Consider the following 27,321-nt stretch of genomic DNA (forward strand, 5'->3'; position numbering starts at 1 on the left):
GGCCGAGACTGGGCTCTCCACCAGGCCGAGACTGGGCTTTTCACCAGGCCGAGACTGGGCTTTTCACCAGGCAGAGACTGGGCTTTTCACCAGGCCGAGACTGGGCTTTCCACCAGGCCGAGACTGGGCTTTTCACCAGGCAGAGACTGGGCTTTTCACCAGGCAGAGACTGGGCTTTTCACCAGGCCAAGACTGGGCTTTTCACCAGGCAGAGAATGGGCTTTTCACCAGGGAGAGACTGGGCTTTCCACCAGGCCGAGACTGGGCTTTTCACCAGGCAGAGACTGGGCTTTTCACCAGGGAGAGACTGGGCTTTTCACCAGGGAGAGACTGGGCTTTTCACCAGGCCGAGACTGGGCTTTTCACCAGGCCGAGACTGGGCTTTTCACCAGGCCGAGACTGGGCTTTTCACCTGGCAGAGACTGGGCTTTCCACCAGGCCGAGACTGGGCTTTTCACCAGGCCGAGACTGGGCTTTTCACCAGGGAGAGACTGGGCTTTTCACCAGGCCGAGACTGGGCTTTTCACCAGGCCGAGACTGGGCTTTTCACCAGGCCGAGACTGGGCTTTTCACCAGGGAGAGACTGGGCTTTCCACCAGGCCGAGACTGGGCTTTTCACCAGGGAGAGACTGGGCTTTCTACCAGGCCGAGACTGGGCTTTTCACCAGGGAGAGACTGGGCTTTTCACCAGGCAGAGACTGGGCTTTTCACCAGGCAGAGACTGGGCTTTTCACCAGGCAGAGACTGGGCTTTTCAGCAGGCAGAGACTGGCTTTTCACCAGGCCGAGACTGGGCATTTCACCAGGGAGAGACTGGGCTTTTCACCAGGCCGAGACTGGGCTTTTCACCAGGGAGAGACTGGGCTTTTCACCAGGCCGAGACTGGGCTTTTCACCAGGGAGAGACTGGGCTTTTCACCAGGGAGAGACTGGGCTTTTCACCAGGCCGAGACTGGGCTTTTCACCAGGCCGAGACTGGGCTTTTCACCAGGGAGAGACTGGGCTTTCCACCAGGCCGAGACTGGGCTTTTCACCAGGGAGAGACTGGGCTTTCTACCAGGCCGAGACTGGGCTTTTCACCAGGGAGAGACTGGGCTTTTCACCAGGGAGAGACTGGGCTTTTCACCAGGCCGAGACTGGGCTTTTCACCAGGCCGAGACTGGGCTTTTCACCAGGCCGAGACTGGGCTTTTCACCAGGCCGAGACTGGGCTTTCCACCAGGCCGAGATTGGGCTTTTCACCAGACCGAGACTGGGCTTTCCACCAGGGGAGACTGGGCTTTTCACCAGGGAGAGACTGGGCTTTTCACCAGGCCGAGACTGGGCTTTTCACCAGGCAGAGACTGGGCTTTCCACCAGGCAGAGACTGGGCTTTCCACCAGGCCGAGACTGGGATTTTCACCAGGCCGAGACTGGGCTTTTCACCAGGCCGAGACTGGGCTTTCCACCAGGCCGAGACTGGGCTTTTCACCAGGCCGAGACTGGGCTTTTCACCAGGGAGAGACTGGGCTTTTCACCAGGGAGAGACTGGGCTTTTCACCAGGCCGAGACTGGGCTTTTCACCAGGGAGAGACTGGGCTTTTCACCAGGCAGAGACTGGGCTTTTCACCAGGCCGAGACTGGGCTTTTCACCAGGCAGAGACTGGGCTCTCCAACAGGGAGAGATTGGGCTTTTCACCAGGCAGAGACTGGGCTTTCCACCAGGCCGAGACTGGGCTTTTCACCAGGCGGAGACTGGGCTTTTCACCAGGCAGAGACTGGGCTTTCCACCAGGCAGAGACTGGGTTTTCCACCAGGGAGAGACTGGGCTTTTCACCAGGCAGAGACTGGGCTTTTCACCAGGCCGAGACTGGGCTTTTCACCAGGCAGAGACTGGGCTTTCCACCAGGCCGAGACTGGGCTTTCCACCAGGGAGAGACTGGGCTTTTCACCAGGCAGAGACTGGGCTTTCCACCAGGCCGAGACTGGGCCTTCCACCAGGCCGAGACTGGGCTTTTCACCAGGCCGAGACTGGGCTTTCCACCAGGCCGAGACTGGGCTTTCCACCAGGCCGAGACTGGGCTTTTCACCAGGCCGAGACTGGGCCTTCCACCAGGCCGAGACTGGGCTTTTCACCAGGCCGAGACTGGGCCTTCCACCATGCCGAGACTGGGCTTTTCACCAGGCCAAGACTGGGCTTTCCACCAGGTCGAGACTGGGCTTTTCACCAGGCCGAGACTGGGCTTTTCACCAGGCAGAGACTGGGCTTTTCACCAGGCAGAGACTGGGCTTTTCACCAGGCCGAGACTGGGCTTTTCACCAGGCAGAGACTGGGCTCTCCACCAGGCCGAGACTGGGCTCTCCACCAGGCAGAGACTGGGCTTTTCACCAGGCAGTGACTGGGCTTTCCACCAGGCAGAGACTGGGCTTTCCACCAGGCCGAGACTGGGCCTTCCACCAGGCAGAGACGGGGTTTTCACCAGGCCGAGACTGGGTTTTTCACCAGGCCGAGACTGGGCTTTTCACCAGGCCGAGACTGGGCTTTTCACCAGGCAGAGACTGGGCTTTTCACCAGGCAGAGACTGGGCTTTTCACCAGGGAGAGACTGGGCTTTTCATCAGGCAGAGACTGGGCTTTTCACCAGGCCGAGACTGGGCTTTTCACCAGGGAGAGACTGGGCTTTTCACCAGGCAGAGACTGGGCTTTTCACCAGGGAGAGACTGGGCTTTTCACCTGGCAGAGACTGGGCTTTTCACCAGGCCGAGACTGGGCTTTTCACCAGGCAGAGACTGGGCTTTCCACCAGGCAGAGACTGGGCTTTTCACCAGGGAGAGACTGGGCTTTTCACCAGGCAGAGACTGGGCTTTTCACCAGGCCGAGACTGGGCTTTCCACCAGGCAGAGACTGGGCTTTCCACCAGGCCGAGACTGGGCCTTCCACCAGGCAGAGACTGGGCTTTTCACCAGGCCGAGACTGGGCTTTTCACCAGGCCGAGACTGGGCTTTTCACCAGGCCGAGACTGGGCCTTCCACCAGGCAGAGACTGGGCTTTTCACCAGGTCGAGACTGGGCTTTTCACCAGGCAGAGACTGGGCTTTTCACCAGGCCGAGACTGGGCTTTTCACCAGGCCGAGACTGGGCTTTCCACCAGGCAGAGACTGGGCTTTTCACCAGGGAGAGACTGGGCTTTTCACCAGGCCGAGACTGGGCTTTTCACCAGGCCGAGACTGGGCTTTCCACCAGGCCGAGACTGGGCTTTTCACCAGGCAGAGACTGGGCTTTTCACCAGGCCGAGACTGGGCTTTTCACCAGGGAGAGACTGGGCTTTCCACCAGGCGGAGACTGGGCTTTTCACCAGGGAGAGACTGGGCTTTCCACCAGGCGGAGACTGGGCTTTTCACCAGGCCGAGACTGGGCTTTCCACCAGGCGGAGACTGGGCTTTTCACCAGGCAGAGACTGGGCTTTTCACCAGGCAGAGACTGGGCTTTTCACCAGGCAGAGACTGGGCCTTCCACCAGGCCGAGACTGGGCTTTCCACCAGGCGGAGACTGGGCTTTTCACCAGGCAGAGACTGGGCTTTTCACCAGGCCGAGACTGGGCTTTCCACCAGGCAGAGACTGGGGTTTCCACCAGGCCGAGACTGGGCCTTCCACCAGGCAGAGACTGGGCTTTTCACCAGGCCGAGACTGGGCTTTTCACCAGGCCGAGACTGGGCTTTTCACCAGGCCGAGACTGGGCTCTCCACCAGGCCGAGACTGGGCTTTTCACCAGGGAGAGACTGGGCTTTTCACCAGGCAGAGACTGGGCTTTTCACCAGGGAGAGACTGGGCTTTTCACCTGGCAGAGACTGGGCTTTTCACCAGGCCGAGACTGGGCTTTTCACCAGGCAGAGACTGGGCTTTCCACCAGGCAGAGACTGGGCTTTTCACCAGGGAGAGACTGGGCTTTTCACCAGGCAGAGACTGGGCTTTTCACCAGGCCGAGACTGGGCTTTCCACCAGGCAGAGACTGGGCTTTCCACCAGGCCGAGACTGGGCCTTCCACCAGGCAGAGACTGGGCTTTTCACCAGGCCGAGACTGGGCTTTTCACCAGGCCGAGACTGGGCCTTCCACCAGGCAGAGACTGGGCTTTTCACCAGGTCGAGACTGGGCTTTTCACCAGGCAGAGACTGGGCTTTTCACCAGGCCGAGACTGGGCTTTTCACCAGGCCGAGACTGGGCTTTCCACCAGGCAGAGACTGGGCTTTTCACCAGGGAGAGACTGGGCTTTTCACCAGGCCGAGACTGGGCTTTTCACCAGGCCGAGACTGGGCTTTCCACCAGGCCGAGACTGGGCTTTTCACCAGGCAGAGACTGGGCTTTTCACCAGGCCGAGACTGGGCTTTTCACCAGGGAGAGACTGGGCTTTCCACCAGGCGGAGACTGGGCTTTTCACCAGGGAGAGACTGGGCTTTCCACCAGGCGGAGACTGGGCTTTTCACCAGGCCGAGACTGGGCTTTCCACCAGGCGGAGACTGGGCTTTTCACCAGGCAGAGACTGGGCTTTTCACCAGGCAGAGACTGGGCTTTTCACCAGGCAGAGACTGGGCCTTCCACCAGGCCGAGACTGGGCTTTCCACCAGGCGGAGACTGGGCTTTTCACCAGGCAGAGACTGGGCTTTTCACCAGGCCGAGACTGGGCTTTCCACCAGGCAGAGACTGGGGTTTCCACCAGGCCGAGACTGGGCCTTCCACCAGGCAGAGACTGGGCTTTTCACCAGGCCGAGACTGGGCTTTTCACCAGGCCGAGACTGGGCTTTTCACCAGGCCGAGACTGGGCTCTCCACCAGGCCGAGACTGGGCTCTCCACCAGGCCGAGACTGGGCTTTTCACCAGGCCGAGACTGGGCTTTCCACCAGGCAGAGACTGGGCTTTTCACCAGGCAGAGACTGGGCTTTCCACCAGGCCGAGACTGGGCTTTTCACCAGGCAGAGACTGGGCTTTTCACCAGGCAGAGACTGGGCTTTTCACCAGGCCAAGACTGGGCTTTTCACCAGGCAGAGACTGGGCTTTTCACCAGGGAGAGACTGGGCTTTCCACCAGGCCGAGACTGGGCTTTTCACCAGGCAGAGACTGGGCTTTTCACCAGGGAGAGACTGGGCTTTTCACCAGGGAGAGACTGGGCTTTTCACCAGGCCGAGACTGGGCTTTTCACCAGGCCGAGACTGGGCTTTTCACCAGGCCGAGACTGGGCTTTTCACCTGGCAGAGACTGGGCTTTCCACCAGGCCGAGACTGGGCTTTTCACCAGGCCGAGACTGGGCTTTTCACCAGGGAGAGACTGGGCTTTTCACCAGGGAGAGACTGGGCTTTTCACCAGGCCGAGACTGGGCTTTTCACCAGGCCGAGACTGGGCTTTTCACCAGGCCGAGACTGGGCTTTTCACCAGGGAGAGACTGGGCTTTCCACCAGGCCGAGACTGGGCTTTTCACCAGGGAGAGACTGGGCTTTCTACCAGGCCGAGACTGGGCTTTTCACCAGGCCGAGACTGGGCTTTTCACCAGGGAGAGACTGGGCTTTTCACCAGGCCGAGACTGGGCTTTTCACCAGGCCGAGACTGGGCTTTTCACCAGGCCGAGACTGGGCTTTTCACCAGGCCGAGACTGGGCTTTCCACCAGGCCGAGACTGGGCTTTTCACCAGGCCGAGACTAGGCTTTCCACCAGGGAGAGACTGGGCTTTTCACCAGGGAGAGACTGGGCTTTTCACCAGGCCGAGACTGGGCTTTTCACCAGGCCGAGACTGGGCTTTTCACCAGGCAGAGACTGGGCTTTCCACCAGGGAGAGACTGGGCTTTCCACCAGGCCGAGACTGGGCTTTTCACCAGGCAGAGACTGGGCTCTCCACCAGGGAGAGACTGGGCTTTTCACCAGGCAGAGACTGGGCTTTCCACCAGGCCGAGACTGGGCTTTCCACCAGGGAGAGACTGGGCTTTTCACCAGGTCGAGACTGGGCTTTTCACCAGGGAGAGACTGGGCTTTTCACCAGGGAGAGACTGGGCTTTTCACCAGGCCGAGACTGGGCTTTTCACCAGGGAGAGACTGGGCTTTTCACCAGGCAGAGACTGGGCTTTTCACCAGGCCGAGACTGGGCTTTTCACCAGGCAGAGACTGGGCTCTCCACCAGGGAGAGACTGGGCTTTTCACCAGGCAGAGACTGGGCTTTCCACCAGGCCGAGACTGGGCTTTTCACCAGGCGGAGACTGGGCTTTTCACCAGGCCGAGACTGGGCTTTCCACCAGGCAGAGACTGGCCTTTCCACCAGGGAGAGACTGGGCTTTTCACCAGGCAGAGACTGGGCTTTTCACCAGGCCGAGACTGGGCTTTTCACCAGGGAGAGACTGGGCTTTCCACCAGGCCGAGACTGGGCTTTCCACCAGGGAGAGACTGGGCTTTTCACCAGGCAGAGACTGGGCTTTCCACCAGGCCGAGACTGGGCCTTCCACCAGGCCGAGACTGGGCTTTTCACCAGGCCGAGACTGGGCTTTCCACCAGGCCGAGACTGGGCTTTTCACCAGGCCGAGACTGGGCCTTCCACCAGGCCGAGACTGGGCTTTTCACCAGGCCGAGACTGGGCGTTCCACCAGGCCGAGACTGGGCTTTTCATCAGGCCAAGACTGGGCTTTCCACCAGGTCGAGACTGGGCTTTTCACCAGGCCGAGACTGGGCTTTTCACCAGGCAGAGACTGGGCTTTTCACCAGGCAGAGACTGGGCTTTTCACCAGGCCGAGACTGGGCTTTTCACCAGGCAGAGACTGGGCTCTCCACCAGGCCGAGACTGGGCTCTCCACCAGGCAGAGACTGGGCTTTTCACCAGGCAGAGACTGGGCTTTCCACCAGGCAGAGACTGGGCTTTCCACCAGGCCGAGACTGGGCCTTCCACCAGGCAGAGACTGGGCTTTTCACCAGGCCGAGACTGGGTTTTTCACCAGGCCGAGACTGGTCTTTTCACCAGGTCAAGACTGGGCTTTTCACCAGGCCGAGACTGGGCTTTTCACCAGGCAGAGACTGGGCTTTTCACCAGGGAGAGACTGGGCTTTTCATCCGGCAGAGACTGGGCTTTTCACCAGGCAGAGACTGGGCTTTTCACCAGGCAGAGACTGGGCTTTTCACCAGGTCGAGACTGGGCTTTTCACCAGGCAGAGACTGGGCTTTTCACCAGGTCGAGACTGGGCTTTTCACCAGGCAGAGACTGGGCTTTTCACCAGGCCGAGACTGGGCTTTTCACCAGGCCGAGACTGGGCTTTCCACCAGGCAGAGACTGGGCTTTTCACCAGGGAGAGACTGGCTTTTCACCAGGCCGAGACTGGGCTTTTCACCAGGCCGAGACTGGGCTTTCCACGAGGCCGAGACTGGGCTTTCCACCAGGCAGAGACTGGGCTTTTCACCAGGCAGAGACTGGGCTTTTCACCAGGCCGAGACTGGGCTTTTCACCAGGGAGAGACTGGGCTTTCCACCAGGCGGAGACTGGGCTTTTCACCAGGGAGAGACTGGGCTTTCCACCAGGCGGAGACTGGGCTTTTCACCAGGCCGAGACTGGGCTTTCCACCAGGCAGAGACTGGGCTTTTCACCAGGCAGAGACTGGGCTTTTCACCAGGCAGAGACTGGGCTTTTCACCAGGCAGAGACTGGGCCTTCCACCAGGCAGAGACTGGGCTTTCCACCAGGCCGAGACTGGGCTTTCCACCAGGCGGAGACTGGACTTTTCACCAGGCAGAGACTGGGCTTTTCACCAGGCCGAGACTGGGCTTTTCACCAGGCAGAGACTGGGCTTTCCACCAGGCCGAGACTGGGCCTTCCACCAGGCAGAGACTGGGCTTTTCACCAGGCCGAGACTGGGCTTTTCACCAGGCCGAGACTGGGCTTTTCACCAGGCAGAGACTGGGCTCTCCACCAGGCCGAGACTGGGCTCTCCACCAGGCCGAGACTGGGCTTTTCACCAGGCCGAGACTGGGCTTTTCACCAGGCAGAGACTGGGCTTTTCACCAGGCCGAGACTGGGCTTTCCACCAGGCCGAGACTGGGCTTTTCACCAGGCAGAGACTGGGCTTTTCACCAGGCCGAGACTGGGCTTTTCACCAGGGAGAGACTGGGCTTTCCACCAGGCCGAGACTGGGCTTTTCACCAGGCAGAGACTGGGCTTTTCCCCAGGCCGAGACTGGGCTTTTCACCAGGCCGAGACTGGGCTTTTCACCAGGCCGAGACTGGGCTTTTCACCAGGCCGAGACTGGGCATTTCACCAGGCCGAGACTGGGCTTTTCACCAGGCAGAGACTGGGCTTTTCACCAGGCCGAGACTGGGCTTTCCACCAGGCGGAGACTGGGCTTTTCACCAGGCCGAGACTGGGCTTTCCACCAGGCCGAGACTGGGCTTTTCACCAGGCAGAGACTGGGCTTTTCACCAGGCAGAGACTGGGCTTTTCACCAGGCCGAGACTGGGCTTTTCACCAGGCCGAGACTGGGCTTTTCACCAGGCAGAGACTGGGCCTTCCACCAGGCCGAGACGCAGGCTCCAATATTCCCATTCAACCACTTCCGTCGGAATGAAGCCTGAAGCTGTGGGCAGGCCTGCAGGTTCCCTGACACCAGCACGTGTTTGTGTGGCGCCACTCCGGTATCAGCTGAGCTCAGTGGGTCATGTACGTCCTCCTCATCGATTGTACGTTGAAGTCCAGTTCCTGCCTGGGCTGACACTCCAGTGCCGAGCAGAGGGGTGCAAGACTGTTGGAAATGGTTCCTTCTCACTGAGAGACAACAGTAATCTATTTGTCTTAGGAAGCAAAAAGCTCTTGAGGCAACTCCAAGCAAGGACCTGGAAACACCATTGAGGGTGTGTGTAGGATAGGTTATTGTATTTTACGTTCGGATTAACCCTTGGCACAACATCGTGGGCCAAAGGGCCTGTTCTGTGCTATACCTTTTCGATGTTCTATGTTCTGTCATCTTCAACTCATCCTACTTTCTCATCATCCTTATCCTTACATTTCCACTAATCTCATCCCTATCCTATAAAAAAAACCAAATCACAACTGAGTCTCTTTATAGGTAAAAACAGCTGTAAAATTCTCCTTCTTTATTCAAATCAATCCTCACAAACTGAAATTGAATAAATGTTGGGCCTTTTTACATTAAGATGAGCTTTAAATTTGACCTGAGCTGCCTTTATGTGTCACCTGATCCATCCTAGAATTTGCTCTGCGATATATACATTCAAATCCCAACACTAACCCTTTCTTCAAACAGCTATTACTGTTTCACACCTCCACGGTCATTCTAGCAACAGCTAACAATATATCTCAAATATTTATTGGATGAGGAGGAGTAGGAATTATATCCTTTTTACTAATCGGCTGGTGATAGAGCCAAACAAATGCTATCCTCCCTCTCACACAGTGTGGAAGCAGGCCATTCGGCCCATCGGGTCCACACCCACCCTTCGAAGGGCATCCCACTCAGATCCACCCCTCCTTATCTTATCCCTGTAACCCTGCATTTCCCAGTGGTTAGCACTGCTGCCTCACAGCTCCACGGACCCGGGTTCGTTCCCACCCTCGGGTGACTGTCTGTTTGGGTGTTTTCGCATTCTCCCCGTGTCTGTGTGGGTTCCCTCCGGGTGCTCTGGTTTCCTCCCACAGCCCAAAGGTGTGCAGTCTCGGGGAATTGACCATGTTAATGTGCCCTATAGTGCCCAGGGATGTGCGGGCTCGGTGGGTTAGGCATGGGAAATGCAGGGTTAGGAGAGGGTGGGGGTCTGGGTGGGATGCTCTTTGGCTGGTTGGGTATGGACTTGATGGGCTGAATGGCCTGTGTCCACACTGCAGGGATTCTATTCTATGAATTTCGGTTGATGTTTATTGACAAGCCTGAGGCTTGTCAATATAAGGAGGGTGGTGGGGGGGGGGGGGGGGGGGGAGGGGTGATATTGCTGTTTGACTGCTTTTATGAGCTGTTATTATCCAGAGATGGGGTGGGCCTTTGGGGAGGGTACACAAAAGGGTTTATGGGGGATTTTAGCTATGAAGAAAGATTGCATAGACTGGGGTTTGTTTTCACGGGAACGTAGGAAGTTGAGGGGTGAGCCGATCAAAGTTTATAAGATTGTGAATGGCATGGATAGAGAGGAAAGTATAAGGCCTTTCCCCCAAGGGTGGAGGGGTCAGTGACGAGGGGACACAGGCTCAAGGTGTGGGGATGGGGAGTTTGAAGGAGGTGTGCGAGATACGTTTTTTACACAAAGGGTGGTGAGTATCTGGAATATGCAGCCACGGAGGTTGTGGAAGCAGAGACTATAGCAACGTCCAAGAAACACCCAGATGAATACCTGAATAGGAGGGGAATAGAGGGATACAGATTCTGGAAGTGAAGACATTTTTAGTACGGAGGGCAAAATGGGTCAGCACAAGCTTGGAGGGCCGAAGGGCCTGTTTCTGTGCTGTATTGTTCTTGGATCTGTAAGTGCGCAGTTTCATTGATGATTTAGAGGGTTTCTGAAGGTTTAGCTAATCTTGACATCTGCAGATTATAACAGTAACTAGAGGATCACTGTTTGAGGATTGTTAGCGAGAGAGCCAGGAGTGAGGTGGGGAGAAATATTTTTACTCAGAGTGGTTAGGATTTGGAACGTGCTCCCTGGGAGAGTGGTGGAGGTGGATTTCATAAGACAGCTGGATATATATTTAGTTAAAAATCGCACAACACCAGGTTATAGTCCAACAGGTTTAATTGGAAGCACACTAGCTTTCGGAGCGACGCTCCTTCATCAGGAAGACATCTCAAAATCATGGATTTGTATTTGAAAGTGATGAATTCAGAGGGCTGTGGAGATAGGGCTGGAGGGTGGGACTCGCTGGGTAGCTCTGTCAGGAAGCCGCACAGACATAATGGGTCCAATATACGAGACAATTTTCTGATTCAGTATGTGGATGTACCTACTAGAGAAGGTGCAAAACCTGACCTACTCTTGGGAAATAAGGCAGGGCAGGTGACTGAGGTGTCAGTGAGGGAGCACTTTGGGGCCAGCGACCATAATTCTATTAGATTTAACATAGTGTTGGAAAAGGATAGACCAGATCTAAAAGTTGAAGTTCTAAATTGGAGAAAGGCTAATTTTGACGGTATTAGGCAAGAACTTTTGAAAGCTGATTGGAGGCAGATGTTCGCAGGTAAAGGGATGGCTGGAAAATGGGAAGCCTTCAGAAATGAGATAACGAGAATCCAGAGAAAATATATTCCTGTCAGGATGAAAGGAAAGGCTGGTAGGTATAGGGAATGCTGGATGACTAAAGAAATTGAGGGTTTGGTTAAGGAAAAGAAGGAAGCATATGTCAGGTATAGACAGGATAGATCGAGTGAATCCTTAGAAGAGTATAAAGGAAGTAGGAGTATACTTAATAGGGAAATCAGGAGGGCAAAAAGGGGACATGAGACAGCTTTGGCAAATAGAATTAGGGAGAATCCAAAGGGATTTTACAAATACATTAAGGACAAAAGGGTAACTAGGGAGAGAATAGGGCCCCTCAAAGATCAGCAAGGCAGCCTTTGTGTGGAGCCGCAGAAAATGGGGGAGATACTAAATGAGTATTTTGCATCAGTATTTACTGTGGAAAAGGATATGGAAGATATAGACTGTAGGGAAATAGATGGTGACATCTTGCAAAATGTCCAAATTATAGAGGAGGAAGTGCTGGATGTCTTGAAATGCAAAAAGGTGAATAAATCCCCAGGACCTGATCAGGTGTACCCTAGAACTCTGTGGGAGGCTAGGGAAGTGATTGCTGGGCCTCTTGCTGAGATATTTGTATCATCGATAGTAACAGGTGAGGTGCCAGAAGACTGGAGGTTGGCTAATGTTGTGCCACTATTTAAGAAAGGCAGTAAAGACAAGCCAGGGAAATATAAACAGGTGAGCCTGACGTCCGTGGTGGGCAAGTTGTTGGAGGGAATCCTGAGGGACAGGATGTACATGTATTTGGAAAGTCAAGGACTGATTAGGGATAGTCAACATGGCTTTGTGCGTGGGAAATCATGTCTCACAAACTTGATTGAATTTTTTGAAGAGGTAACAAAGAGGATTGATGAGGGCAGAGCAGTAGATGTGATCTATTTGGACTTCATTAAGGCGTTCGACAAGGTTCCCCATAGGAGACTGATTAGCAAGGTTAGATCTCATGGAATACAGGGAGAACTAGCCATTTGGATACAGAACTGGCTCAAAGGTAGAAGACAGAGGGTGGTGGTGGAGGGTTGTTTTTCAGACTGGAGGCCTGTGACCATTGGAGTGCCACAAGGATCTGTGCTGGGTCCTCTACTTTTTGTCATTTATATAAATGATTTGGATGCGAGCATAAGAGGTACAGTTAGTAAGTTTGCAGATGACACCAAAATTGGAGGTGTAGTGGACAGCAAAGAGGGTTACCTCAGATTATGACAGGATCTGGACCAGATGGGCCAATGGGCTGAGAAGTGGCAGATGGAGTTTAATTCAGATAAATGCGAGGTGCTGCATTTTGGGAAAGCAAATCTTAGCAGAATTTATACACTTAATGGTAAGGTCCTAGGGAGTGTTGCTGAACAAAGAGACCTTGGAGTGTAGATTCATAGCTCCTTGAAAGTGGAGTTGCAGGTAGATAGGATAGTGAAGAAGGTGTTTGTATGCTTTCCTTTATTGGTCAGAGTATTGAGTACAGGAGTTGGGAGGTTATGTTGCGGCTGTACAGGACATTGGTTAGGCCACTGTTGGAATATTGCGTGCAATTCTGGTCTCCTTCCTATCGGAAGGATGTTGTGAAACTTGAAAGGGTTCAGAAAAGATTTACAAGGATGTTGGAGGATTTGAGCTCTTGGGAGAGGCTGAACAGGCTGGGGCTGTTTTCCCTGGAGCGTCGGAGGCTGAGAGGTGACCTTATAGAGGTTTACAAAATTATGAGGGGCATGGATAGGGTAAATAGACAAAGTCTTTTCCCTGGGGTCGGGGAGTCCAGAACTAGAGGGCATAGGTTTAGGGTGAGAGGGGAAAGATATAAAAGAGACCTAAGGGGCAACTTCTTCACACAGAGGGTGGTACGTGTATGGAATGAGCTGCCAGAGGAAGTGGTGGAGGCTGGTACAATTGCAACATTTAAAAGGCATTTGGATGGGTATATGAATAGGAAGGGTTTGGAGGGATATGGGCCGGGTGCTGGCAGGTGGGACTAGATTGGGTTGGGATATCTGGTCGGCATGGACGGGTTGGACCGAAGGGTCTGTTTCCGTGCTGTACATCTCTACGACTCTATAAGCGACCCATTGTGTGGAACCATGAAGACCCTTCATTCCATGTGCCTTTTAAACATTGAGCTAGGAGAGCTTGCAGTTTCGTCTGCTTTCTGAGTGCCAGTGCCTCAGCCAATCCCAGTTTCCCTCATTGTCTGACCTGTTTTAATATTGCTCCTGACCCTAAACCGTTCCCACTGGTTTCTATCTCTCAGGTCTCATACCAGAGGTTTACAGTCAAGTTATGGCTTTTCAAACATGTTTCCTGTTGTAATGTGTCATTATGGCCCAGGCCAGAACCACCCCCCCACCCCCCCCTCAAGTAGCTAGCCTGGACCCTAACGTTTCCTTATTTCGAAGGTGGATCTGAAGTGGATGTTCCAGGTGTGATGCAACTGGTCAAACCACTCGGTTTTAAGCAAAACAGAATTTATTTAAAGACTCCAGTTGAAACACAATTAAAAGGAAGTGGACTTTGGAATAACAACTGTTTGAAAACGCAAGCAACTCGATACAACTAAAGAGCTGTCCCAATTCCCGTAACGTCCCATAAACACACCCCTTGGCATAAAATGTAAATTCAGACACAGTGTTTTCCGGGCAGGAGAGATTTCAGGGAGAGGAGCCAGTCAGGAATCATCTGCTGAAGCATGGAACCTTTAAGACCTCTTTTGAAAAAAACCCAAGGACAGAATAACCTTGTTAAAGTGACAGCATCAGCACAGTGGGAAATGTGTCAGCCACTTTATACCCCAGGATGTTCCCGCAAAGAGCACAATGAGAACATGCTTTTGAAGCATTTGTGAAAAAAAAACCATTAGCTTTTCTTTGTCTCGAGGCGTGGGATCTTTCAAAGGGCCAGAGATATATGTCTTATCTGAACATAGACGTTTGATAAGGTTTCCCATGGTAGGTTACTGCAAAAAATACGGAGGTATGGCATTGAGGGTGAGTTGGAGGTTTGGATTAGGAATTGGCTGGCTGGAAGAAGACAGAGGGTAGTAGTTGATGGTAAAGGTTCATCCTGGAGTGCAGTTACTAGCGGTGTTCCGCAAGGATCTGTTTTGGGACCATTGCTGTTTGTCATTTTTATAAATGACCTGGAGGGGCTAGAAGGTTGGGTGAGCAAGTTTGCGGATGATACGAAAGTCGGTGGAGTTGTTGACAGTGAGGAAGGATGTGTCAGGTTACAGCAGGATATAGATAAGCTGCAGAACTGGGCAGAAAGGTGGCAAATGGAGTTCAATGTAGGTAAGTGTGAGGTGATTCACTTTGGTAAGAGTAACAGAAAGATGGGATACTGGGCTAATGGTCGGATACTTGGTAGTGTGGATGAGCAGAGGGATCTTGGTGTCCATGTACACAGATCGCTGAAAGTTGCCACCCAGGTAAATAGTGTGGTGAAGAAGGCATATGGCGTACTGGCTTTTATTGGTAGAGGAATTGCGTTCCGGAGTCCTGAGGTCATGATGCAGTTGTATAAGACTCTGGTGCGGCCGCGTCTGGAGTATTGTGTGCAGTTTTGGTTGCCATACTATAGGAAGGATGTGGAGGCACTGGAACGGGTGCAGAGGAGGTTTACCAGGATGTTGCCTGGTATGGAAGGAAGATCGTATGAGGAAAGGCTGAGGCACTTGGGGCTGTTTTCATTGGAGAAAAGAAGGTTTGGGGTGACTTGATAGAGGTGTACAAGATGATTAGGGGTTTAGATAGGGTTGACCATGAGAACCTTTTTCCACGTATGGAGTCAGCTATTACGAGGGGGCATAGCTTTAAATTAAGGGGGGGTAGGTATAGGACAGATGTTAGGGGTAGGTTCTTTACTCAGTGAGATGTGAGTTCATGGAATGCCCTGCCAGTAGCAGTGGTGGACTCTCCCTCTTTATGGGCATTTAAGCGGGCATTGGATAGGCATATGGAGGATAGTGGGCTAGTGTAGGTTAGGTGGGCTTGGATCGGCGCAACATCGAGGGCCAAAGGGCCTGTACTGTGCTGTATTCTTCTATGTTCTATGTTCTATGTTCTATTGGCTCCTCTGACAGTGTGGCACTCCCACAATACTGCAGTGGCATAAAAACCTTCATCTTTGTCACTCAAACTCTGGGATGGGGTTTGAACTCAGAACGTGTTGCCTCAGATACAAAAAGGCGTCGTTAACCGAGTCGCTGCTGACCCTGTTTTAACCTCTCTTTAGTCACTTTGTGTCCCTTTCACATCCTAACGTTTCTGTCACACGCACAGAGGAGGACAGCAGCCTCTTGCCTCTCAGAGTTCCTCTCTGTTTCACCCTCTCTGATGATCCTCCTCAGCTGATCTACCTGATAGCTCACCGTTCTCATGTTCCAGATGTGTCCCCTCCACAGATACAGGCCCAGAGCCTGGCGTTATGTTCCAGGAGTGTCGGACACGGGGAGTGGGTTACACGGATGCCCCTGATGGTTATTCTCTGTGTCTCCTCACAGATGCTCGATGCAGCAGTACAGCGCTGACCTGCCTCCCACCAGCATCATCATCACACTCCATAACGAAGCCAGATCTGCCCTGCTGCGGACTGTCCGAAGGTGAGAGTCAGCACAGCCTCTCGCGTTTCACTGACTGCAGCCTGAGCTCAGCATTCAACCCAGCAATACCCCGTGCATTGTGTGTGTCTGTGTGTGAGTGAGAGAGAGAGCATGTGAGAGAGGGAGTGTGAGGGAGACAGAGAAGGAATGTGAGATAGAGAGAGAGAGCTAAGGAATGTGAGAGACATAGCGAGCTTGTGAGAGAAGGAGTGAGAGAGAGGAGTGTGAGAGAGCGAGCGTGACAGAGTGTGTGTGGGAGAGCGAGTGTGACAGAGAGAGTGTGTGTGAGAGAGCAAGTGTAACAGAGAGAGTGTGTGTGAGAGTGTGCGTGAGAGAGAGTGTGACAGAGTGTGTGAGAGCGCGAGTGTAACAGAGAGAGTGTGTGTGAGAGAGCATGTGTAACAGAGAGTGTGCGTGAGACCGAGCATGATAGTGTGTGTGTGTGTGAGAGAGCGAGTGTGACAGAGAGAGTGTGTGTGAGAGCGAGCATGATAGAGAGTGTGTGTGAGAGAGCGAGTGTAACAGAGTGTGTGTGAGAGAGCGAGTGTGACAGAGAGAGTGTGCGTGAGAGAGAGTGTGACAGAGAGAGTGTGTGTGAGAGAGCGTGTGTAACAGAAAGAGTATGCGTGAGACCGAGCATGATAGAGAGTGCGTGTGTAACAGAGAGAGTGTGCGTGAAAGAGCAAGTGTAACAGAGTGTGTGTGAGTGTGCGTGACAGAGAGTGTGACAGAGAGTGTGTGAGAGCGAGCATGATAGTGTGTGAGAGAGCGAGTGTAACAGAGAGTGTGTGTGAGAAAGCAAGCATGATAGAGAGTGTGTGAGAGAGCGAGTGTAACAGAGAGTGTGTGAGAGTGTGCAGGAGAGAGAGTGTGACAGAGAGAGTGCGTGAGAGCAAGCATCATAGAGAGAGTGAGTGTAACAGAGAGTGTGTGTGAGAGAGCGAGTGTGACAGAGAGAGTGTGCGTGAGAGAGCGAGTGTAACAGAGAGAGTGTGTGTGAGAGTGTGCGTGAGAGAGAGTGTAACAGAGAGTGTGTGTGTGAGAGAGCGAATGTGACAGAGAGTGTGTGTGAGAGAGAGTGTGTGTGAGAGAGAGTGTGACAGAGAGAGTGTGTGTGAGAGAGCGTGTGTAACAGAAAGAGTGTGCGTGAGACCGAGCATGATAGTGTGTGTGTGAGAGAGCGAGTGTGACAGAGAGAGTGTGTTTGAGAGCGAGCATGATAGAGAGTGTGTGTGAGAGAGCGAGTGTAACAGAGAGAGTGTGTGTGAGAGAGCGAGTGTAACAGAAAGAGTGTGCGTGAGAGCGAGCATGATAGAGAGTGTGTGTGAGAGAGCGAGTGTAACAGAGAGAGTGTGTGTGAGAGAGCGAGTGTAACAGAAAGAGTGTGCGTGAGACCGAGCATGATAGTGTGTGTGTGAGAGAGCGAGTGTGACAGAGAGAGTGTGTTTGAGAGCGAGCATGATAGAGAGTGTGTGTGAGAGAGCGAGTGTAACTGAGAGAGTGTGTGTGAGAGAGCGAGTGTGACAGAGAGAGTGTGTGAGAGAGCGAACATGATAGAGAGTGTGAGAGAGCAAGTGTAACAGAGAGAGTGTGCGTGAGAGTGTGACAGAGAGAGTGTGTGTGAGAGAGCGAGTGTAACAGAGAGTGTGTGAGAGTGTGCATGAGAGAGAGTGTGACAGAGAGAGTGCGTGAGAGCGAGCATCATAGAGAGTGTGTGTGAGAGAGCGAGTGTAACAGAGAGTGTGTGTGAGAGAGCGAGTGTGACAGAGAGAGTGTGCGTGAAAGAGCGAGTGTAACAGAGTGTGTGTGAGAGAGCGTGTGTGACAGAGAGAGTGTGTGTGAGAGAGCGAGTGTAACAGAGAGAGTGTGTGTGAGAGTGTGCGTGAGAGAGAGTGTAACAGAGAGTGTGTGTGTGTGAGAGAGCGAGTGTGACAGAGAGAGTGTGTGTGAGAGAGAGTGTGACAGAGAGAGTGTGTGTGAGAGAGCGTGTGTAACAGAAAGAGTGTGCGTGAGACCGAGCATGATAGTGTGTGTGTGAGAGAGCGAGTGTGACAGAGAGAGTGTGTGTGAGAGCGAGCATGATAGAGAGTGTGTGTGAGAGAGCAAGTGTAACAGAGAGAGTGTGTGTGAGAGAGCGAGTGTAACAGAAAGAGTGTGCGTGAGAGCGAGCATGATAGAGAGTGTGTGTGAGAGAGCGAGTGTAACCAAGAGAGTGTTTGTGAGAGAGCGAGTGTGACAGAGAGAGTGTGTGAGAGAGCGAACATGATAGAGAGTGTGTGAGAGAGCGAACATGATAGAGAGTGTGAGAGAGCGAGTGTAACAGAGAGAGTGTTTGTGAGAGAGCGAGTGTGACAGAGAGAGTGTGTGAGAGAGCGAACATGATATAGAGTGTGTGAGAGAGCGAACATGATAGAGAGTGTGAGAGAGCGAGTGTAACAGAGAGAGTGTTTGTGAGAGAGCGAGTGTGACAGAGAGAGTGTGTGAGAGAGCGAACATGATATAGAGTGTGAGAGAGCGAGTGTAACAGAGAGAGTGTGCGTGAGAGTGTGACAGAGTGTGTGTGAGAGAGCGAGTGTGACAGAGAGAGTGTGTGTGAGCGCGAGCATGATAGAGAGTGTGTGAGTCAGAGCAATTGTAACAGAGAGAGTGCGTGTGAGAGCGAGCATGATAGAGTGTGTGTGTGAGAGAGCGAGTGTAACAGAGGGAGTGTGGGTGAGAGTGAGTGTGACAGAGAGTGTGTGTGAGAGAGCGAGCATGATAGAGAGTGTGTGTGACAGAGCGAGTGTGACAGAGAGAGTGTGTGAGAGCGAGCATGATAGAGTGTGTGTGTGAGAGCGCGAGTGTAACAGAGGGAGTGTGTGTGAGAGTGAGCATGATAGATTGTGTGTGAGAGAGAGCGAGTGTAACAGAGGTGGTGTGTGTGAGAGCGAGCATGATAGAGAGTGTGTGTGACAGAGCGAGTATAACAGAGAGAGTGTGTGAGTGTGCATGAGAGAGAGTGTGACAGAGAGAGTGCGTGAGAGCGAGCATGATAGAGAGTGTGTGTGAGAGAGCGAGTGTAACAGAGTGTGTGTGAGAGCGAGTGTAACAGAAAGAGTGTGCGTGAGAGCGAGCATGATAGTGTGTGTGAGAGAGCAAGTGTAACAGAGAGAGTATGTGAGAGAGCGAGCATGATAGAGAGTGTGTGAGAGCGAGTGTGACAGAGAGAGTGTGTGTGAGAGCGGGCATGATAGAGAGTGTGTGTGAGAGAGCGAGTATAACAGAGAGAGTGTGTGTGAGAGCGAGTGTGACAGAGAGAGTGTGTGTGAAAGAGCGAGTTGGAACAGAATGTGTGTGAGAGCGCGAGTGTGACAGAGAGAGTGTGTGTGAGAGCGAGCATGATAGAGTGTGTGTGTGAGAGAGAGAGTGTAACAGAGGGAGTGTGTGTGAGAGTGAGTGTGACAGAGAGTGTGTGTGAGAGAACGAGTGTAACAGAGAGAGTGTGTGTGAGTGTGCATGAGAGAGAGTGTGACAGAGAGAGTGCGTGAAAGCGAGCATGATAGAGAGTGTGTGTGAGAGAGCGAGTGTAACAGAGAGAGTGTGTGTGAGAGAGCGAGTGTGACAGAGAGAGTGTGTGTGAGAGCGAGCATGATAGAAAGTGTGTGTGAGAGAGTGAGTGTAACAGAGAGAGTGTGTGTGAGAGAGCGAGTGTGACAGAGAGAGTGTGCGTGAAAGAGCGAGTGTAACAGAGTGTGTGTGAGAGCGCGAGTGTGACAGAGAGAGTGTGTGTGAGTGTGCGTGGGAGAGAGTGTGACAGAGTGTGTGTGAGAGAGCGAGTGTGACAGAGAGAGTGTGTGTGAGAGAGAGTGTGACAGAGAGAGTGCGTGTGAGTGTGCGTGGGAGAGAGTGTGACAGAGAGAGTGTGTGTGAGAGAGCGAGTGTGACAGAGAGAGTGTGTGTGAGAGAGCGTGTGTAACAGAAAGAGTGTGTGTGAGACTGAGCATGATAGAGAGTGTGTGTGTGAGCGCGTGTGTAACAGAGAGAGTGCATGAGGGAGCGAGTATAACAGAGGGAGTGTATGTGAGAGTGTGCGTGAGAGTGAGTGTGACAGAGAGAGTGTGTGTGAGAGAGAGTGTGACAGAGAGAGTGCGTGAGACCGAGCATGATAGAGAGTGTGTGTTTGAGCACGTGTGTAACAGAGAGAGTGTGCGTGAGGGAGCGAGTGTAACAGAAAGAGTGTGTGTGAGACTGAGCATGATAGAGAGTGTGTGTGTGAGCGCGTGTGTAACAGAGAGAGTGCATGAGGGAGCGAGTATAACAGAGGGAGTGTATGTGAGAGTGTGCGTGAGAGTGAGTGTGACAGAGAGAGTGTGTGTGAGAGAGAGTGTGACAGAGAGAGTGCGTGAGACCGAGCATGATAGAGAGTGTGTGTGAGAGAGCAAGTGTGTGTGAGAGCGAGCATGATAGTGTGTGTGAGAGAGCGAGTGTAACCGAGAGAGTGTGTGTGAGAGAGCGAGTGTGACAGAGAGAGTGTGTGTGAGAGTGTGCGTGAGAGAGTGTGACAGAGAGAGTGTGTGAGTGAGCGAGTGTGACAGAGAGAGTGTGTGTGAGAGCGAGCATGATAGAGAGTGTGTGTGAGAGAGCGAGTGTAACAGAGTGTGTGTGAGAGCGAGTGTAACAGAAAGAGTGTGCGTGAGAGCGAGCATGATAGTGTGTGTGAGAGAGCAAGTGTAACAGAGAGAGTATGTGAGAGAGCGAGCATGATAAAGAGTGTGTGAGAGCGAGTGTGACAGAGAGAGTGTGTGTGAGAGCGGGCGTGATATAGAGTGTGTGAGAGAGAGCGAGTGTAACAGAGAGTGTGTGTGAGAGAGCGAGTGTAACAGAGAGAGTGTGTGAGAGAGCGAGCATGATAGAGAGTGTGTGAGAGAGTGAGTGTAACAGAGAGAGTGTGTTTGAGACTGTGCGTGAGAGTGTGACAGAGAGAGTGTGTGTGAGAGCGAGCATGATAGAGAGTGTGTGTGACAGAGCGAGTGTAACAGAGAGCGTGCGTGTGCGAGCGAGCATGATAGAGTGTGTGTGTGAGAGAGCGAGTGTAACAGAGGGAGTGTGTGTGAGAGTGAGTGTGACAGAGAGTGTGTGTAAGAGAGCGAGTGTAACAGAGAGAGTGTGCGTGAGAGAGAGTGTGACAGAGAGAGTGCGTGACAGCGAGCATGATAGAGAGTGTGTTTGAGAGAGCGAGTGTAACAGAGAGAGTGCGTGTGAGAGCGAGCATGATAGAGTGTGTGTGTGAGAGAGCGAGTGTAACAGAGGGAGTGTGTGTGAGAGTGAGTGTGACAGAGAGTGTGTGTGAGAGAGCGAGTGTAACAGAGAGAGTGTGCGTGAGAGTGTGACAGAGAGTGTGTGAGAGAGCGAGTGTGACAGAGAGTGTGTTTGAAGCGAGCGTGACAGAGAGAGTGTGTGTGAGAGAGAGCAAGCGTGACAGAGAGAGTGTGAGTGAGCATAACAGAAAGTGTGTGAGAACAAACATGACAGAGAGGGAATGTGTGTCTGTGAGTGAGTGTTTGTGTGTGATTGAGTGTGTGTCTGTGAGTGTGTGTGCACGTGTGTATGATTGAGTGTGTGTGTGTGAGAGCATGTGTGTGCGTGTGATTGAGTGTGTGTGTGTGGTATTGAGTGTGTGTGTGTGATTGAGTGTGTGTGTGATTGAGTGTGTGTGTGAATGAGTGTGTGTGTGAGAGAGATTGAGTTGTGTGCCTGAGTGAGTGTGTGAGCATGTGCCTATGATTGAGTGTGTGTGTGAGTGTGATTGTGTGTGTGTGAGATTGAGTGTGTGTGTGAGATTGAGTGCGTGTGTGTGATTGAGTGTGTGAGAGAGATTGAGTTGTGTGTGTATTTGATTGTGTGTGTTTTTGAGTGTGTGTGTGAGAGTGCGTGTGATTACATGAGTGTGGTGTTGAGTGTCTATGAGTGAGTGTGTGTGTAAGATTGAGTGTCTGAGTGAATGTGTGTGTGTGATTGTGTGAGTTTGTGTGTGCGTGTGACTGAGTGTCTATGAGTGCGTGTGTGTGTGTGATTGTGTGTCCATGAGTGTGTGTGTGATTTTGTGTGCATGTGTGTGTGTGATTGAGTGCCTGAGTGTGTGTGTGTGTGTGTGTGTGTGTGTGCGTGCGCGTGTGCGCGCGCGCGTACGTTTGTGTGCGTATGTGATTGAGTGCCTGAGTGTGTGTGTGTGCATGTGTGAGTGTATGTGCATGTTTGAGTGTGTGCAAGTGTGCGAGTGCGTGCATGTGTGTGTGCGTATGTGTGTGCGTGCATGTGTGTGTGCATCTGTGAGTGTGCGTGCGTATGTGAGTGTGTGTGCGTGTGTGTGAGTGCGTGTGCGTATGTGAGTGTGTGTGCATATGTGAGTGTGTGCGCGTATGTGTGAGTGTGTGTGCATGTGAGTGTGTGCGCGTATGTGTGAGTGTGAGTGCATGTGAGTGTGAGTGCGTGTGTGTGCATGTGTGTGTGTGTGCGTATGTGAGTGTGTGCGTGTGTGTGCATGTGTGAGTGTGTGTGTGTGTATGTGTGAGTGTGAGTGCGTATGTGAGTGTGAGTGTGTATGTGTGAGTGTGTGTGCGTATGTGAGTGTGTGTGTGTATGTGTGAGTGTGAGTGTGAGTGCATGTTAGAATAAATGAAGCCTTTGGAACTGAAAGACCATGCCGTAGAAAATGCTGATGGCATTGTGTAAACAGAGAAATGTCTCGCTCTGGATGAGCTGTATCCCAGGCTGTTGTGGGAGGCGGGGGGGGAGGAAATAAGAGGGACCCTGACCCAAATGTTTAAACCATCCCTGACCGTGGGAGAATTACCAGAGGACTGGAGGACAGCTATTGTAGTTTCACTTTAGCAGAAGGTTTGTAGAGATTGACCAGGGAATTCTCGACTAGTTACTACTAACTAGAGACTAGTTAGCCTAAAGTCAGTGGGAGGGAAACCTTTGGAGGAAATAGTGAAGGGGAAAATAAATCTCCCTTCCAAGTTTGATCAGGGATAGTCAGCGCGGCTTTGTCAGTGGGAGGTCATGCTAACGGATCGGGTGGAGTTTTCCCGAGGGGGAGACAGGTCACACATTTGGCAGGTGGATCCACACTTGGGTGGCGATGGGAGTCAGGGGATTGGTGGGAGAAGGCTGTTTGAGAGACTGGAAGGCAATGTGCAGGAGCGACTGCTGGGTTCCTTATTATTTGTAATATTCATAAACACTGTAGATGAGATTGTGAAGGGTTGATACACAAGTTTGCGGATGACACAAAGATTGGCTGGGTGGTTAATGGTGAGGAGACAAGGGTTAGAGTCTCGGAAGATATAACCCGAGCGGTCAGATGGGTAGGTCAGTGGCTGATAGAATTTAACGCTGATACATGTGAGGGTGATGTGCTTTGGAAGAAGGAACAGGACAAGGGAGGACTCGATGAATGACAAGACACCAGGAATTCATCTCTCACATTACCTCCTTAGAACATTGAACAGTACAGGCCCTTCGGCCCTCGATGTTGTGCCGACCTGTGAAACCAATCTGAAGCCCATCAAACCCACACTATTCCATTTACATCCATATGTCTGGCCAATGACCATTTAAATGCCCTCAAAGTTGGCGAGTCTTCTACTGTTGTAGGCAGTGCGTGCCACACCCTTACTACTCTCTGTAACTACCTCTGACATCTGTCCTATATCTATCACCCCTCAATTTAAAGCTATGCCCCCTCGTGTTCACCATCCCCATACTTGGAAAAAGGCTCTCCCTGTCCACCCTATCTAACCCTCTGATTATCTTATATGTCTCTATTAAGTCACCTCTCAACCTTCTTCTCTCTAACGAAAACAGCCTCAAGTCCCTCAGCCTTTCCTCGTAAGACCTTCCCTCCACACCAGGCAATCTCCTCTGCACCCTTTCCAAAGCCTCCACATCCTTCCTATAATGCGGTGACCAGAACTGTACACAATACTTCAACTGCGGCCGCACCAGAGTTTTGTACAGCTGCAGCATAACCTCATGGTTCCGGAACTCGATTCCTCTATTAATAAAAGCTAAAACACTGTATGCCTTCTTAACAACCCTGTCAACCTGGGTGGCAACTTTCAAGGATCTGTGTACCTGGACACCGAGATCTCTCTGCTCATCTACACTACCAAGAACCTTACCATTAGCCCAGTACTATGCATTCCGGTTACTCCGACCAAAGTGAATCACCTCACATTTGCTCGCATTAAACTCCATTTGCCACCTCTCAGCCCAGCTCTGCAGCTTATCTATGTCTCTCTGTAACCTACAACATCCTTTGTCACTATCCACAACTCCACCGACCTTAGTGTCGTCTGCAAATTTACTAACCCACCCTTCTACGCCCTCCTCCAGGTCATTATGACAAACAGCAGTGGACCCAACACCCATCCTTGCGGTACCCCACTAGTAACTGGACTCCAGGATGAATATTTCCCATCAACCACCACCCTCTGTCTTCTTTCAGCAAGCCAATTACTGATCCAACTGCCACATCATCCTCAATCCCATATTTTGTACAATAGCCTACCATGGGGAACCTTATCAAACACCTTACTGAAGTCCATATATATCACATCAACTGCTTTACCCTCATCTACCTGTTTGGTCACCTTCTCAAAGAACTCAATAAGGTTTGTGAGGCAAGACCTACCCTTCACAAAACCATGTTGACTATAAATCCTATTTTTTGATTAGATTAGATTCCCTACAGTGTGGAAACGGGCCCTTCAGCCCAACAAGTCCACACCAACCCTCTGAAGAGTAACCCACCCAGTCCCATTCCCCTCTGACGAATGCACTGTGGGCAATTTAGCCTGGCCAATTCACCTAATCTGCACACCTTTAGACTGTGGGAGGAAACTGGAGCACCTGGAGGAAACCCACGCAGACATGGGGAGAATGTGCAAACTCCACACAGACAGTCGCCCGAGGCTGGAATCGAACCTGGGACCCTGGTGCTGTGAGGCAGCAGTGCTAACCACTGAGCCACCATACCACCCCATTTCTTATAACCTTTTCTAACACTTTACCAACAACTGAAGTAAGGCTCACTGGTCTATAATTACCAGGGTTGTCTCTACTCCCCTTTTTGAGCAAGGAGACAACGTTTGCTATCCTCCATCTTCTGGCACTATTCCTGTAGACAATGATGACATAAAGATCAAAGCCAGAGGCTCTGCAATCTCCTCCCAGGCTTCCCAGAGAATCCTAGGATAAATCTCATTTGGCCAAGAGGACTTATCTATTTTCACACTTTCCAGAATTGCTAACACCTCCTCCTTATGAACATTAATCCTGTCTAGTGTAGTAGCCTGTATCTCAGTATTCTCCTTGACAACATTGTCTTTTTCCAGTGTGAATACTGACAAAAAATATTTGTTTAGTACTTCCCCTGTCTCCTCGGACTCCATGCACAACTTCCCACTACTGTCCTTGATTGGCCCTAATCTTACTCTAGTCATTCTTTCATTCCTGATATACCCATAGAAAACCTTAAGGTTTTCCTTGATCCTACCTGCCAACGAGTTCTCATGTCCCCTCCTGGCTCCTCTTAGCTCTCTCTTGGCTAATTCATAACTCTCAAGCTCCCTGACCGAGCCATCACATCTCACCCTAACATAAACCTTCTTCTTCCTCTTGACAAGAGCTTCAACTTCTTTGGTAAACCACGGCTCCCTCGCTCAACCACTTCCTCCCTGCCTGACAGGTACATTGTTATCAAAGACACGCAGTAGCTGTTCCTTGAATAAGCTCCACATTTCAATTGAGCCCATCCCCTGCAGTTTCCTTCCCCATCCTATGGATCCTAAATCTTGCCTAATCACATCATAATTGCCTTTCCCCAGCTATAACCTGTGCCCTGTGGTATATACCTATCCCTTTCCATCACTAAAGTAAACATAACCGAATTGTGGTCACTACCACCAAAGTGCTCACCTACCTCCAAATCTAACACCTGGCCGGGTTCATTAGCCAGTACCAAATCTAATGTGGCCTCACCCCTTGTTGGCCTGTCTACATACTGTGTCAGGAAACCCTCCTGCACACATTGGACAAAAACTGACCCATCTAAAATACTTGAACTATAATATTCCCAGTCAGTATTTGGAAAATTAAAGTCTCCCATAACAACTACCCTGTCACTCTCGCTCCTATCGAGGATAATCTTTGCTATCCTATTCTCTACATCTCCGGAACTATCTGGATGTCTGTAGAAAACTCCCAACAGGGTGACCTCTCCTTTCCTGTTTCTAACCTCAGCCCATACTACCTCAGTAGGCGAGTCCTCAAATGTCCTTTCTGCAACTGCAATACTGTCCTTGACTAACAATGCCACACCTCCCCCTCTTTTACCATCTTCTCTGTTCTTACTGAAACTTCTAAATCCTGGAATCTGCAGCAACCATTCCTGTCTCTGCTCTAACCATGTCTCTGAAATGGCCACGACCTCGAAGTCCCAGGTACCAACCCATGCTGCAAGTTCACCCACCTTATTCCGGATGCTCCTGGTGTTGAAGTAGACACACTTCAAACCAACTTCTTGCTTGCCGGTGCCATCTTGCGTCCCTGAAACTTGATTTTGGACCTCCCTACTCTCAACCTTTTCTATACTCGAACTACAGTTTTGATTCCCACCCCCCTGCTGGATTAGTTTAAGCCCACCCCAATAGCCTTAGCGAATTCCCCCCCCCACAGGATATTGGTACCCCTCCGGTTCAGATGAAGACCATCCTGTTTGTAGAGGTCCCACCTACCCCAGAAACAGCCCCAATTATCCAGGAACCCAAACCCTCCCTCCTGCACCATCCCAGTAACCACGTGTTCAACTCCTCTCTCTCCCTATTCCTTGCCTCGTTAGCATGTGGCACAGGCAATAAACCAGAGACAACAACTCTGTTTGTTCTAGCTCTAAGCTTCCACCCTAGCTCCCTGAATTTCTGCCTTAAATCCCCATCTCTCTTCCTACCTATGTATTTGGTGCCGATGTGGGCCACGACTTGGGGCTGCTCCCCCTCCCCCTTAAGGATCCCAAAAACACAATCAGAGACATCATGGACCCTGGCACCTGGGAGGCAACACACCAACCGTGAGTGTCTCTCGTCCCGACAGAACCTCCTATCTGTCCCCCTAACTATGGAGTCCCCAATGACTTACTGCTCTGCTCCCCTTCCCCCTTTCCCTTCTGAGCAACAGGGACAGACTTTGTGCCAGAGCCCTGTGCCCCCCGGCTTTCCCCTGGTAAGTCGTTTGCCCCCCACAATATCCAACGTGGTATACTTGTTGTTGAAGGGAACAGCCCCAGGGGACCCCTGCACGGTTCCCTTCCCGTCTCCTGACTGTAACCCATCTCCCTTCCTCCCCTCCCTGAGGTGTGACTACCCCCCGGTAACCCCCCTCAATAACCCCCTCTGCCTCCCGAACGATCTGAGATCCATCCAGCTCCAGCTCCTTGTTCCTATCGTTTATAAATAA

General features: G+C 51.9%; 1 protein-coding gene across 1 annotated transcript in view; it reads left to right on the forward strand.

Annotated features, from left to right (window-relative positions):
* Positions 1–27,321, forward strand: part of galnt14 (UDP-N-acetyl-alpha-D-galactosamine:polypeptide N-acetylgalactosaminyltransferase 14 (GalNAc-T14)) — a 433,271-nt gene that overhangs the window by 150,120 nt on the left and 255,830 nt on the right. Inside the window, exon 3 of the mRNA XM_087984284.1 lies at positions 15,724–15,822. Coding sequence (XP_087840410.1) covers positions 15,731–15,822 — 92 coding nt within the window. The 5' untranslated portion in view covers positions 15,724–15,730. The remainder of the gene's footprint in view (positions 1–15,723; positions 15,823–27,321) is intronic.

This window comes from Chiloscyllium plagiosum, unplaced genomic scaffold, assembly GCF_037043375.1.
Source record: "Chiloscyllium plagiosum isolate Xiang-an unplaced genomic scaffold, Cpla_swu_hap1 HiC_scaffold_3, whole genome shotgun sequence".
NCBI classification, from domain to species: domain Eukaryota; kingdom Metazoa; phylum Chordata; class Chondrichthyes; order Orectolobiformes; family Hemiscylliidae; genus Chiloscyllium; species Chiloscyllium plagiosum.